This window comes from Toxorhynchites rutilus, chromosome 1, assembly GCF_029784135.1.
Source record: "Toxorhynchites rutilus septentrionalis strain SRP chromosome 1, ASM2978413v1, whole genome shotgun sequence".
In the NCBI taxonomy this organism is placed as follows: domain Eukaryota; kingdom Metazoa; phylum Arthropoda; class Insecta; order Diptera; family Culicidae; genus Toxorhynchites; species Toxorhynchites rutilus.
The window spans coordinates 141181116-141194873 of NC_073744.1; the positions used below are offsets into that span (position 1 = coordinate 141181116).

Consider the following 13758-nt stretch of genomic DNA (forward strand, 5'->3'; position numbering starts at 1 on the left):
GTCAAAATTTCGTTCTCATTCGGTTCACGAACTGTTTTGAAACGCAGTTAATGCTTCTCGCATAGGCTGAGCTCGTCTATAGAAACTGTCGGCATAAATTCGGAACGAGCCGCAATATCTTGTGTTCTGAAAGTGCTGGAAAATAACAATCCGGACATTCTATTTCCTTGCCAGGTAAAAGGTGCTTTTTTATTTTTATGCTCGGCACAATCTAGCGACTTTAATAATCATTGGTCACCGACATGAGTCATCTCATCTCCGAAGCAATACAAGCGAAAGGGAAAAGCAGTGAAAATTGGGAGACGCCATGTCGGACCGAAAATTAACAGTGCTGGCAAATTGTTACTATACAAAATTGCTAAACAGTTGTACAAGCAAATCAGCGCTCACCGGTTACGATGATCGCAAAAAAAAAATACTTGAAAATGGTTCATTTTTAATCGTATGACTTGATTTTCCATCAATATGCAAAACCATGGTTGTTTTTTTTTCAGTGTTTGTTTTGATTGCTTTCTTCACACGAATAGGAATTGTCCTCCGACTTTCATTTTGGCATTTTTTTTTATTTCAGGGCTTTTTGAATTTCGCCAACGACATTGCTGCGACCAGTCCTTTGGATGTGCTGTGTTGTTCGCTGTGTTGCGTCAACGAGCCATCGTCTCCAGCGATGAGCAGCCAAAGTCATAAAATGGCTGGCCCTCATTCTTCGTCGTCCTCGAGCAAATCTGGAACCGAAGAGATCGAACTAACGACTCGATTCAGCGAACAAATGGCACAGCTCTGTATGTCCTACGATTATTCCGACGTGACGTTCATCGTAGAGGACGAAAAACTACCGGCGCATCGGGTTATCCTGGCAGCGCGAAGTGAATACTTCCGGGCGCTGCTCTACGGGGGACTCTCGGAAACCAATCAAAATGAGATTCATTTGAAGATACCGTTGAAGGCGTTTAAGGCTTTGTTGAAGTACATATATTCCGGCAACATGTCGCTCGCCCAGATGAAAGAGGAGAATATTCTCGATACATTGGGTTTGGCTAACCAGTACGGATTTACCGATTTGGAGTATGCCATATCGGACTATCTGCGGCAAGTGCTTTCACTGAACAATGTGTGCGCAATCCTGGACGCTGCCAAACTCTTCAATCTCGAGGGACTCATCAATGTTTGCCATTCCTTCTTAGACCGCAACGCGGGAGAGATTCTTCAGCACGAAACTTTCAAGAATCTCTCTCAAGATTCTATCTGCAGCCTGCTGACTAGAAATTCGTTTTTTGCCCCAGAAGTACAAATTTTCCAAGCCGTTTACGATTGGTGCAAATGTAACACGGAAACAGCCGCTAATGTGGAGGCGGTTGTTTCGGAGGTACGATTTTCACTGATGACCTTGGAGCAGTTACTCCATGTCGTACGCCCATCCGGAATATTGGATCCCGATCATCTACTGGATGCGATTGCCGAGAAGACCGCTTCTACCAAATTGCCATACAGGGGAGCATTATGTGAGTGTTACTAAATTATAGATGGATTAGCTGACCTGACAAACTTCGTCCCGCCTAAATGGATTTTTTTTTGTCATGAATATTTCTAAACATTCACGTTTTCTTAATAAGCGCACGTTCATGGGTCAAATCGCAGAACCATTCATTGTTTGATCTAGTTGACCATTTAAAATTTCCTTCTACTATAAATTTCCTAGTTCTACCTAAACTCGTCATTATGAGTTTCATTTCAGAAGACGAGACGAGCAGACGAGCGCTCGTCTCGTTTGTTTTCATATTCCAGAAGCCGAGCTCGACTAAACACAGACGAGTAGCTCGTCTGGCTCGACGACCGTTTGGCCGTGCTTACCGATGAATCTGCCGAGCCGTCTAGTTTGATGTGTTTGTTTTTCTTGTTGATTCAAAGTGGTACTGTGCAAGGCGGTATAATAAGGTGGAACGTTGTCAGAATTGCTGTTCAGCCATTACTTGAGTTCGAATTGACAGCGGCCAAATGAACGGCTAGCGTTTCCGAGAAAGAGGATAACAAATGGCATGCAATGAAGAATGCATACCGCTATGTGTTTGTTTGTTTACGCTGTTGGCATCATTGTTGTGTTTCGGTGACTGCTGCAAGTTATTATCTTCATTGCTGTTTTACGGGACGTGAGGGTTGTTGCCGTTGCTGCTGGGATTGGCAATTCAGCGATTGTGGGAGCTGTGCTAGTGGGTGTATGAAAGAGCCACTACCGGCGGGCTTGTACCGTACTGCTCCTAGTTCCATTCGCTTTGATCACATTAGTCGTTGACGACCCATTACGATTGAGTGCGCGCAACGGTACGGTTTGGATATCCAGGCATGTCGTTTCCCGACGACTGCTGCTTCAGCTGGAGACTCACCTGATCGTGCGGGACACAACAGCTAGTTCGATTGAAACCGGTCCAGCGTAGGTAATTGTTGGTGTGCAGAAAACGCTATGTAAAATAGTCGCTGTCATTTTTCATCCCCTCTCGCATCTTCCATGCCTTATCCTCATACTGTCGAAAACGAACCACCTGTCAATTCCAGCTCCTTGGTACTGTGTCTCCACTTGCGCAAATGTTGTTACCATGTTGTTTTCATCGATGAACCCCTCTGGTTTGACAGCTGGATGTTTACTTCTGACACAAACCTGATTTTCGTAGCTGTTTAGTCGACTTTTCCGAGCGTAGTGACGTGTTTTTAACGCTGAAGTAGCTTCCGGAAAAATGGTGGAAAGCAAATCTCAACACAGGTCCGATGTTTCGATTTGCACCCTTCATCCCCCCTCCAAAAAAATAATCAACCATGGTTATTCAATTTATTCATACAAATTCGGTTCATTCTGCACCCCTAAAAATGTGTACCCGGAGGCGGTCCGCCCCCTCCGCACTCCCCAATCGACGCCACTGAGCCTAAGGAGTCTCAGCGAAACATTGCTGAAAACTGTGGGGTAAGTCAGGATGCGGTCCAGCTGGGAAGCGTCAGATGCTCGGCAGCGTGGCCGATCGACCGGGAAGAGAACCGAAACGTAAGACTGATGCGAGAACGGACACGCTAATCATCCGGAAGTGAAGAAAAAACCCAAGAACAACCACTCGGCCGATTAAAGGAAGGTTGGATCTGGACCTTTCCAATAGCACCTTTCGTCGACCCTTTGTTGGAACGGCTACTTCGCCTAAAAGCGACCAATCATCAGCAACACCAAACAATTTCGATTGCGAGGGACAATAGGGACAAAACAATTTCGATTGCGAGGGACAATGTCAACAAGCCGCTAGAGTTCTGGATGCGCGTTATTTGGTCAGACGAGTTCAAGTTCGAACTGTTTAACAAAAAAGGGCGCCTCCGAGTTTGGCAGAAGAGCGACGAGGGTCTCCAGAACCGTCATCTACAATCGACTATTAAGCACGGTGGTGGAAGCATCACGGTCTAGGACTGTTTTTCGTGGGCTGGATGGCGTGGATATTTTTTTCAAATGTCGATCAGTTCAGTGGTTTGAAAGTTATAAGTACAGTAAACATTCACTAACTGGGCGAAAAGGGAAGACCACTTATCGACATTCGCGTTTTAACTGGTCCGGCATGTTAAACGTCAAATAAAATCGAGGGAAACTTCAATTAATTGTTTGATTCGCATTGTTCCTGTAATTGGATAAATAAAAGGATTCCAATGGATGTGATATGATTTGAGAAAATTATTTTTCTGTAGTTTCATCAATGTTTTTGTCGTGCGAAAATAATGTCTATTCTCATAACATTTTAAATTACATTCGAATGCCCCTCACAGCAAATCTTCAATTTGAATATGGCGTAGATTGTTTACGAAATTCTGCTTTTTAACTGGTCCAAAGACTAGTTAACGTTCGCCCAGTTAAACAGCAGACCAGTTAAACCAGGACCAGTTAGCGAACGATTAGTTAGCGAACTGTATTTTTAAAAAATCATTTTTGGGAAAAAGTGGAAAAAAATGATTTTTCGTATATTTTTTGTGGCCGCAATTCGAACAGAGGTTCATCATATCTAACCAAAATAAAAAAGTATGGATCTAGTATGACTATAGTACCTTTAGTTTGCTAATCTATATTATTAAGAAGCACGATTGTTTCTAAGTGAGTTTTCTCGGTTACCTTCTCAGGTTTCCCAAATATGATTCTTCGGCGTCACGATTGGAACTCTTTAAAGCGTACGAACGACGCATAACAAAAAACATCGTAATATATTACACATCGTAGGGTCGATTGATTGTAAAGGAACTCTCTCGTTACCTTCTCAGGTTTCCCAAAGATAACGATCCGTCACTGTGATTAGGATTAAATGATGACTACGCGCATTGAGGAATGGAATATATCGCTGGTCCGATTAGTTTGATAGGAGTTCTCTCGGTTACCTTCTCAGGTTTCTCTCAGTTTAAACTTGCGATTGGATTTCAATAACAAATACGCGCGAGTAATGAAAAAAACTAATTAATGTTACAGGTTTTCCTTCTCAGGATACCTAAAGATTTCTGCTGCATGTTGAGATATTAGATTTTCAGAATTTCGTTTTGTTGAGTAGTCGATAGTTCGCGTTTACATAATCACATCACTTACCTCAGTGAATCCTGATTCTTACCTCTTCCAACTAACAACTATCCCTTCCATGATAAACGCTAGGGAACCACGCTATATAGGCGACCCTTCTGGCCTTCGAGCGGCGAATATCATACTAACATTCCTTCCCTTCCCTTGGTGACTGTAAGGACTTGGCCGGCATCGTTATTGACCATTTAAAGCTGGAATCACCGAAAATTGCACAACGAGAATGATTTACTAGTCCAAAGCGTCATTCTGTGTATTCTTTGTGCAATTTGGTTGGTTCAGGTCAATCACGGAGAGCAACTACGAATTGTACAGTCTACCCAAGCTCAAGCTGTATTTTATGTTTTCATGTTAATTTAAAGAAGGCTAGCGGGCTTACAGCTATAGTCCAAAAAAACACAAACCAAACCTAATGTGTTCTACAATGACATCGTTGTTGGTCCAATTGATTTTCGCGTTTTCGGAGTAAAGCTTCATGTTCTGTTGATGTGAAACGAAAATGGCAAAAGATTCTCAGGTGGAATAAAACGCATTGAAAATAAAAATTATTAACGGAAATTTACTTTTCTGCATCAAACATGTATTCCATGTAACGGAAAAACTGAATTAAGAATCTTGAGCGGAAATTTTGTCTGAAAACAAAAATAAATTATAATGACGAGTTTTGGTAGAAGTAAAAGGAAATTTATGTCAAAATTGTGAACGGCCAATTAGATCAATCAATGAAAAGTTCTGCGATTTCTCGAACATTCGCTAAGTAAGATATGGAATATTTGGAAGAATTTATTTATATGAAAAAATCCATTTTGGAGGGAACGAAGTTCGTCGGGTCAGCTAGTATATATAAATAAATTCACATGAAATAATAATTTGCATTATCCTTAGGGCCTGAGGAAAATGTCGCCTGCAACAAGTTCAACTCTCGCACTATCCAGGGTGAGCTGCGATCCGCACTATTGGATGGTGACACAATATCGTACGATATGGAGAAAGGATACACAAGGCATACCATTTTTGACACCGGGGAAACGCAAGGAATCATCGTTGAGCTGGGCAAAATGTTCATCATCAATCACATCAAGATTCTTCTGTGGGATCGCGATAATCGATCGTATTCTTACTACATTGAAGTGTCGGTCAATCAATCGAACTGGGATCGGGTGGTCGATCATACGGATTACTATTGTCGCTCTTGGCAGTATCTGTATTTCCCATCGCGAGCCGTTCGTTTCATTCGCCTAGTTGGAACTCACAATACTGTGAATAAAGTATTCCATGTGGTGGCTCTCGAGGCAATGTTTACCGAGAAAACGACACCAGTATTGAATGGCATCGTTGTGCCAAGTAACAATGTTGCTACTGTGGACCGCAGTGCGTTCGTAGTTGAGGGCGTGAGCCGTACTCGCAATGTCCTGCTGAACGGAGATGTGAAAAACTACGATTGGGACTCGGGATATACCTGTCATCAGCTCGGCAGTGGAGTTATCTTGGTGCAGCTTGGTCAACCTTACTGGATCGGATCGCTGCGATTGCTTTTGTGGGACTGTGACGATCGTTCCTACAGTTTCTACATCGAAACATCGACCAACTTGAAGCAATGGGAGATGGTTGTCGACAGGCGGAATGATTTGCTCAAATCCTGGCAACATTTCGGGTTCGATGCAAGGGTAGTGGTTTACATAAAGATTGTTGGAACTCACAACACAGCGAATGAGGTAACATGCCATGAAGACCATGTAGGAATGGGTACAAATTCCACTGCATTTCAGATATTCCATTGCGTCCACTTCGAGTGTCCCTCGCAGGATCCAAAGTGTGCGAATAATAACGAGGTACGCGATGGAATGCTGTCGTTGACTATGTCGGCAGGCAGTGCTTCTCAGGCTACGACTGGTTCATTGCTGACTGCGTCCCCTTCGGTTAGCCTGGAATCGGCCGAACCCCAGACTAATACCAGCCGAGAGAGCACCGTTTGTACCAGGGAGCTAGTGGATTAGAAATCAACTGTATAATTGTCGATTGATAAGTATTGCTTTTAACACTTTGGCATCGATTGCGATAGTTATAAACTGCACATATATAAACATTTTATGACCTTCTGAGGAAAATGTGAAATGTATAAAAAAAATATTTATTTATGCTATTCGACTAATAAATTGGTTATGTTTTATTAACAGAGTAAATTTTGTATTCAATAATTGTGCTGTGAGATGTCATATACACGCAAAAATTATCCGTTTTCAATATATCATAAGTGCTGTTTATGATCACGTGTTACTGGATGGCGGGAGAGATGCTGAGAAACAATTTGTAGTCGGCTTTCTTTGTTTTTTTTGTTGAGCTCGTGAAGCACCCAGGCTCCCAATTTTTCGGTAAATCCCATTGAATGAAGGTGATGGAAAATCGTTTTATGTTCGCAGTGCATTTTTTCCGCCAATTCACGAATGATTTGGCGTAATTTGAGACGTTTTTCTTCGAATTCAGAATGTCTTCTGCTGCGGGGCGTTCATATCGACGTCAAAGTCGCCATTTCTGAACTTTGAAGACTCGCCTATGGCACCTTCTCCACACACGTCGCAAATGTCCTGGGCTGCTTTTTGATCTCGATGAGAAGCAAAGAAAAACAGAAAATGTTGATTTTTGCCTCTTGGGTATTCCATTTCTATGCCTCAAAACTAATAAACAAATAAATAACTAAAAAATACAATTGTCATAGTTTTGTAGAACAGAAAGAGTTCTATCAAATGAATACTTACCTTAAAAAAGAAAGAATGTAAGGGAATGGAGCTGCTTTATCGCGAGAAGTTCTTCAAGAAACTAAACGCCTCGCAAAAGGCTTCTACCGCGAGTCCAATTGTGCAGGAACAAGGAAGGAGGCATCTTGACGAGAGAACGCGAGGTGATCGAAAGGTGAGGGCAGCACTACGATGAGCACTTGAACAGCGCGCAGACAGGAGACCTAGACGACGTTGATGAGGACTACACAACGACGACGTACCACTCCAGACGATAGACGAAGTTAAGGAGGCCATTAATAAGCTCTCCAAAGGAGCTCCGGCAAAACTTGCAGAATGTATGCACCGGTTGACAGTCAGGATCTGGGACACAGAACAGCTACCGGAGGAATGGAAGGACGGGGTAATCTGCCCCATCTATAAAAAAGATGACAAGCTGGATTGTGGGAACTATCAAGCCATCACAATCCTGAATGGTGCCTACAAAATTCTGTCTCAAATCCTCTTTCGTCATCAATCGTCAATAGTAAGTAGGTTTGTGGGAAATTATCAGGCCGTATTCATGTCCGGTTGCTCGACGACGGATCAGATTTTTAGGATATTTTGCAGAGCTAATTAGGAAGGGTGTCAAAACATAAAACTGGTCACGTTTTGAATGAAATAAAATCAGCGTTAATATTTATTTTCACAGCGGATTTTGATAATTTGCATACCAATCGAATCGGAAATTCTCTAGGATTTGTTTGACATGTTATATATTTCGTGATCCCTTCTTCTTCTTCTTCTTCTTCTTCTTCAATGGCACTAACGTTCCTAGAGGAACTTCGCCGTCTCAACGTAGTATTACTTGCGTCATTTTTATTAGTACTTAGTTGAGATTTCTATGCCAAATAACACAACACGCCTTGAATGCATTCTGAGTGGCAAGCTCTAGAATACGCGTGATCACAGTGCAAGTCGGAGAAAATTTCTTTGACGAAAACCAAACCCCGACCAGAACGGGAATTGAACCCGAACACCCGGCATGTTAGTTATGACGCTAACCACTCGGCCAAGGGAGCACCATTTCGTGATCCTTAAGCGGTTTAAATTGATCAAAACTGGAAGCATTCCCATTTTCCCATACATTTGTTCTGTCGACTTGTGTTCTAACCCTACCCGTACCATCAATAACGAGCACCTAATACATTCGCTTCTGCCCGTTTTCAACTTATTTGGTATAAATAAGCCATCCCCGATTTGAGCCCACAGTTAGAGACGAATGAACCCTCAGAGTTTAAAGTCTCCCGTTACAAGCCACACAACTCTTCGTGTGTTACTTTCTGTGGCTGCCAAGAAGTAAATGACACTCAAGCACTTCGATATAAAAACGGCCTACTTAGAGAGCTCGAGCAAGATTTGTTTATGCGGCAACCACCTGGATACGAGGGAAAAGGCAAGGAGCACTTGGTTTGTCGCTTGAAAAAGAGCATCTATGCGCTCAAACAGTCCGCGCGTTGCTGGAATCAAAAACTGCACTGTGTCTTGGTGAATATGGGTTTCCAGCAGAGTAGTGCTGACCCGTGTCTGTACCAGAAGTTGGAAGATGGTAAGAGAGTTTTCCTGTTAGTGTATGTGGACGATATAGCTGTTGCTTGTGAAGATGAGGACAAAATCAACGCAGTGTACCAACCGTTGAAGAAGCATTTTGAGGTCACCGATCGGAGACATTTGAGTTATTTTCTTGGTATAGAAATTGAACGACAGAACGGTGACTACAGTGTGAGCCTCGAAGGCTATATTGATAAATTGATAGACAAGTTTGGTTTGAAGGACGCAAAAGTTGCTAAGACGCCAATGGACGAAGGTTTTTTAAAAGTGGAGGATAAAAGCACCGTTTTCAATGACGAAACCAAATACAGAAGTCTCGTTGGTGGTCTTCTGTATGTCGCGGTGTGTGCGAGGCCGGACATAGCTGTTAGTACAGCGATACTTGGCCGTAAAGTGAGTGCTCCGACAGAGGCTTGTTGGGTAGCGGCAAAGCGAGTGGTTCGCTATTTGAAAGCAACAAAGCATTGGAAATTAGTTTACAATGGAACTGGAGGTGGACTGATGGGCTTTGTTGACGCTAATTGGGCAAGCGACGCGATGACGAGGAAATCAACAACCGGATATGCGTTCTTCTATGCTGTTGCGGTTGTTTCATGGGCCAGTCGTAAACAGACTTGTGTTACTTTGTCTTCCATGGAGTCAGAGTATGTAGCTCTCAGCGAGGCTATGCAAGAGTTGGTCTGGCTGCAAGGGTTAATGAAGGAGATGGGAGCACCCGTTGATGATCCCATAATGGTCATGGTAGACAACCAGAGCTGTATAAGTTTCGTGAACTCCGAAAGGATCAACCGTCGGTCTAAACACATTGAGACAAGAGAGCGTTTCGTTAAGCAGCTGTGTGAGCAGGGTCTCCTCAAGTTGGAGTACTGTCCAATTGAGCACATGGTAGCGGACGTGCTTACCAAGCCTTTGGGAACAACGAAGCAACGTAGGTTCTCAAGTATGTTGGGCCTGTCATCAAATGGTGGCACTACACGTTGAGGAGGAGTGTTGTGATTGCAACTACTGTGCCACCTATTTCTCGATACACCTTGGCTTCGTGCTGTCATGTTGGTCATGTTGGTTGAACGGGTGGCAGCCCTGTGTAAAGAGGAAGTAAAACGGTGGTAGACACCATTTTTTTATTCTTGTTTAATTATTCAAAGTGTGAACATCGTTCGAATAAAGATTATTTGTTTGTCGTGATTAGTTTAAACTTGTCCTTTCAATTCCGCTGGAAATAACAGTCCAATAATTGGCTTGGTCTTGGATTCAATTAGATCGCCTTCGACACGGAGCAATCGGCAAGCCAAGCAAAATAAGGAATCCATACCGATAGTATCAAATTATTTGAACAAATAGAGAAATTCGCAATCCACTGAATAAACTGATGTTATCTTTATGAGGTACATATATTTATTTAAAGGCTCGCCTAGAAATTTCGCGTTAGCGGATGTTCAAAGAAGTATGTCTTCTGTCCAAACAAATACTCTGCCAGCGAGTTGTGGTTTGCATCGTTAGTGATGTACGGTCCCTGCTCAAGGTCCTTGGCCAAACGTAGGATAGCATCCGATGACTCCCGACAAAATGCATTGGCAAGGCAAATTTCCTGCTCACCATGCCGCAAGCCTATGCAGTACGACCGAGAGGCACGGGCAGCGGTCGCAACCATTGCGTATATGAGAACAGCGATGTCAGCCAGCCTCACCAGTTCTATGTGTTTGCTGACTATTTCAATCCCGTGCCTCGAGAGGGCATGCTCCGTGGCAAGTTTCAAACGTGTGATCGAGAACTCAATCCAATGAGCCGCGGCATCTAGTGATGGGTGCATGTAGTGCTCGAGGTTCACGAATTGCTTCGGTGTATCGATAGTGTTCCTATCGAACATTTTCGATATGACGTGGGAAGGGTTCATCGCTGGGTTGCGATCCTTTTTGATCGTCTCGTAGGCAGACATCTGCAGAAAAAAAAAATTAAACTCTGCGTTCTTCGCACACGTGTATAACGGTAGAACTTACCCCTGTATGATGTAAACCAGCCAGCGCGATAAAAAATTTGATCGAATCAAGGGTTTCTCCGCGGCCAAAAAATTGAACTGCGTTTCGTAGTAGTGTCTCGAATTCATTACCTTTGATCAGAGTCTGTGGGCCTATCAAACGCAGCGGTAGCATTGACATCTCCAGAAGCTTCTCGCTCATGAAAACTTTGGTTATTGCTGCCTCCATTTCGGCATCCTGATCGATAAAATCATCCAAAAGGCCTGTCGTTAGATATATCATACTCTCCGCTGCGTATATCCAGCAAGTGGAGCGGGACAGTTCCTCCCGGATGTTTTCGATTTCCCTAAAAATGGATTAATAGTTGAGAGGTTCTTTAATCTTATGTTCACGTACATTATATGACCGGAACCGGTTTTAGTTTCGATGCAGTAATGCGTGAGTTTGTTTAACAACTGTTTCATCAAATATACGCCCAGTACACTTGTCTGGATGCGGGTGGTTTTAAGAAGTTCAACCAACACTTCTGTTCCTTTGCCATCAGCTCCAATAACATTATCTACGAGTGAAGAAGAATTAATATGAGCAGCTTTTCGTTAAAGACACATGGATTTTCTTCATACCACACGGAACCTCTACATTTTGAAATGTAACGTTCACCTGTTTGCCATCATTTAGACCCAATGTTTCATCTGGATTAGATGACACGACGCCCTTGGTGGATGTATCCACCAGAAACGCCGTTATCGATGTATCGTAATTTGTTTTAGTGTCGACATTTTCGGTCGACGCCAGCACCAGCAAATATCCCGCTTTATCACCATTGGTCACAAACGATTTGCTTCCATTGATCAACCAATGACCTCCCGTGGAATTCAGTGCAGCGGTAGTGCTAAACGTTGCTCCGCTAGGAGCTTCCAACTCAAACAGCGCGCTACTAGCGATTTTCGTACCACTACTCAGCACATCCAAGCATTTGTATTTCAATTGTTCCGAACCGAATTTATTCAGAATCTGCACAATCGCGTTATGTTGTTCGGCTTCCAATGCGGTGGAAAAATCCTCCGATATAATCTCATTGAAGTACGCCAGTTCTGTTTCGATTAGATGTTTACCCCCGTGGTTCATGGGTGACTGCAAACCGAAAACTCCGACCTCCGCGAGTCGTTGCCTGAGGTCTGTTAACCCGTCCTTTCCTAGAATGCCTTCGACAGATTTTCGCTCGGAGACCACACGCGCCTGTTCCTCTCGGTTGAGTGACTCTGGATACACCAGTAAATCCGTATCAACAACACCGATGAACATATTTTTCATCAAAGGTTTGCGCTTCTGCAGTCTCTGGTGTTGAGGCTTCGTGTTGATTTTTATTTCACTCTCCGACTCATGTTCTTGCTCCTGTTTTGTGGAAGTAATCGTTGAGGATTTATATCGGGATGAATTTTGTTGTGTAAAACGGCGGCCGGCATAACAACGGCTTTGTAGTATATTTCTTGTTATGGACAGCATTTCCACTAAAACGTACTTTGTATTTATCTCTATTTATCAATGCATAACCAAAGCACTGGGTTTGATCGATTTCATGAGCCGAAACGTCTCAGGCCGAAACTACATCGATTCTGATTACCTAACCAAAGGGGTGCCAGGCGAATTTTCAGAATATCATCATATGCACGAAAAACTAGTCGTATCTATATACAGGAAGTTACATCTAAATCGACATTCAGCTGATTGGACCACACATACCATACAAATGAAACACAGATTTCTACAAATCTCGAGAACTAATCAAGCAAATGGAACCAAATTTGGTATATGGAGTTTTAAGGGGGCAATAAATGTTTCTATAGTAATTGGACACGCGCAAAAATGTCTATGGTGGTTCGACACTCTTCCCCCCTCTCCAAGAGGGTAGTTGCCATACAAATGAAACGTAAATTTCTGCAAAACTCAAGAACTAATCAAGCAAATTGACCCAAATGTCTCTCTCTCCAAAACATGTACAGTCAGTTGCATCTTTTGACGTATTAAATCTGTATTTAAACCGGACTGTCGTTCTACGCATGCTTGTCCCATGTTACTTTTTGACAATTTCGACTTTTCACGATGTTTTAATGCCTAATCTTCCGGAAAAACACAAAAAAAAATTATAGTTCGTTCTCAGCATTCTAAAAACAATATCAAGCTCAATTGTCCCATGTCCCACATAACTGTCCCACCATTTTTTTTGTAGATCCATAATAAATAAATCGGTTCAAGTACAAGATTTTTATGTCATGCTTTCAGTAGGACTAATGTACTCATTTCTGGTTTGAAAGAATGAAATAATTCTCAAACAAATTGAAAAATTTCTCTATTGAAAGAAAAATTTTAACGCTTTCGCGTGAGTTCTGTTACAATACTAAAAAATTTATTCAAAAGTTTCACAATATATACATGGTTCCTTAAACTAAGATTGACGAGGAACATCTCCTCTCTCTCTCTTGAAAACCGATAACATATCGGTTTCGTTTAGATCATCTACCTTCCTTGTCCCTTCTTCTAGCGTATGGTAACGTGCAGTCTGAGACGGCTGCACTACCCTAAGAAAATACCTTAAGTTTATAGCACCTCGTCGGTGCGCCTATCTTATTCTTGGATTTCCCCTTTCCATCCTTCGCTCTAAATAACATCCTTTTATTTTATTACACCCTGCTGGTGTATCTGGCTGAGCGCAGCTAGGGATGGAAAAGGGTAATAAAAATGCATCCTAAATGATGCATGCATTAAATTGTTTACCGGACGCTATTTAAATATTCGTCCATTCTGAATTTATGACCGGCAATAATTTCGAACTACAAGCGTTTTCTAGCCTAACAAAACACTTGAGCTCTTACATCTT

At 42.6% G+C, this 13758-nt stretch overlaps 2 protein-coding genes across 2 annotated transcripts; one reads left to right on the top strand and one right to left on the bottom strand.

Moving 5' to 3' along the window:
• Positions 1 to 13: 13 nt before the first annotated feature.
• LOC129762852 (BTB/POZ domain-containing protein 9) lies at positions 14 to 6762 on the top strand. Its single transcript, XM_055761416.1, has 4 exons — positions 14 to 174; positions 572 to 1502; positions 5465 to 6294; positions 6349 to 6762. Exons 2-4 carry the CDS (start codon positions 668 to 670, stop codon positions 6574 to 6576), a joined length of 1893 nt encoding a protein of 630 aa, XP_055617391.1. The 5' UTR covers positions 14 to 174; positions 572 to 667; the 3' UTR covers positions 6577 to 6762.
• A 3514-nt stretch (positions 6763 to 10276) lies between these two features.
• Positions 10277 to 12470, bottom strand: LOC129774028 (complex I assembly factor ACAD9, mitochondrial). The gene is made up of 4 exons (XM_055777720.1): positions 11504 to 12470; positions 11277 to 11439; positions 10902 to 11226; positions 10277 to 10840 (listed from the first exon to the last, which is right to left on the bottom strand). The coding sequence occupies exons 1-4, from the start codon at positions 12384 to 12386 to the stop codon at positions 10316 to 10318; spliced, it is 1896 nt and encodes a 631-aa protein (XP_055633695.1). The 5' UTR covers positions 12387 to 12470; the 3' UTR covers positions 10277 to 10315.
• Positions 12471 to 13758: the final 1288 nt, after the last annotated feature.

What these genes read in the sequence shown, in the direction of transcription:
- LOC129774028 (XM_055777720.1), bottom strand. Translation starts at nt 12,386, where the DNA reads ATGCTGTCCATAACAAGAAATATACTACAAAGCCGTTGTTATGCCGGC. An exon ending in AAATGTAGAGGTTCCGTGTG is followed by an intron (nt 11,440 to 11,503) that starts GTATGAAGAAAA and finishes CTTCACTCGTAG; the next exon opens with ATAATGTTATTGGAGCTGAT. An exon ending in ACCGGTTCCGGTCATATAAT is followed by an intron (nt 11,227 to 11,276) that starts GTACGTGAACAT and finishes ATCCATTTTTAG; the next exon opens with GGAAATCGAAAACATCCGGG.
- LOC129762852 (XM_055761416.1), top strand. Translation starts at nt 668, where the DNA reads ATGAGCAGCCAAAGTCATAAAATGGCTGGCCCTCATTCTTCGTCGTCC. An exon ending in GCCATACAGGGGAGCATTAT is followed by an intron (nt 1,503 to 5,464) that starts GTGAGTGTTACT and finishes CATTATCCTTAG; the next exon opens with GGCCTGAGGAAAATGTCGCC. An exon ending in CTCACAACACAGCGAATGAG is followed by an intron (nt 6,295 to 6,348) that starts GTAACATGCCAT and finishes ACTGCATTTCAG; the next exon opens with ATATTCCATTGCGTCCACTT.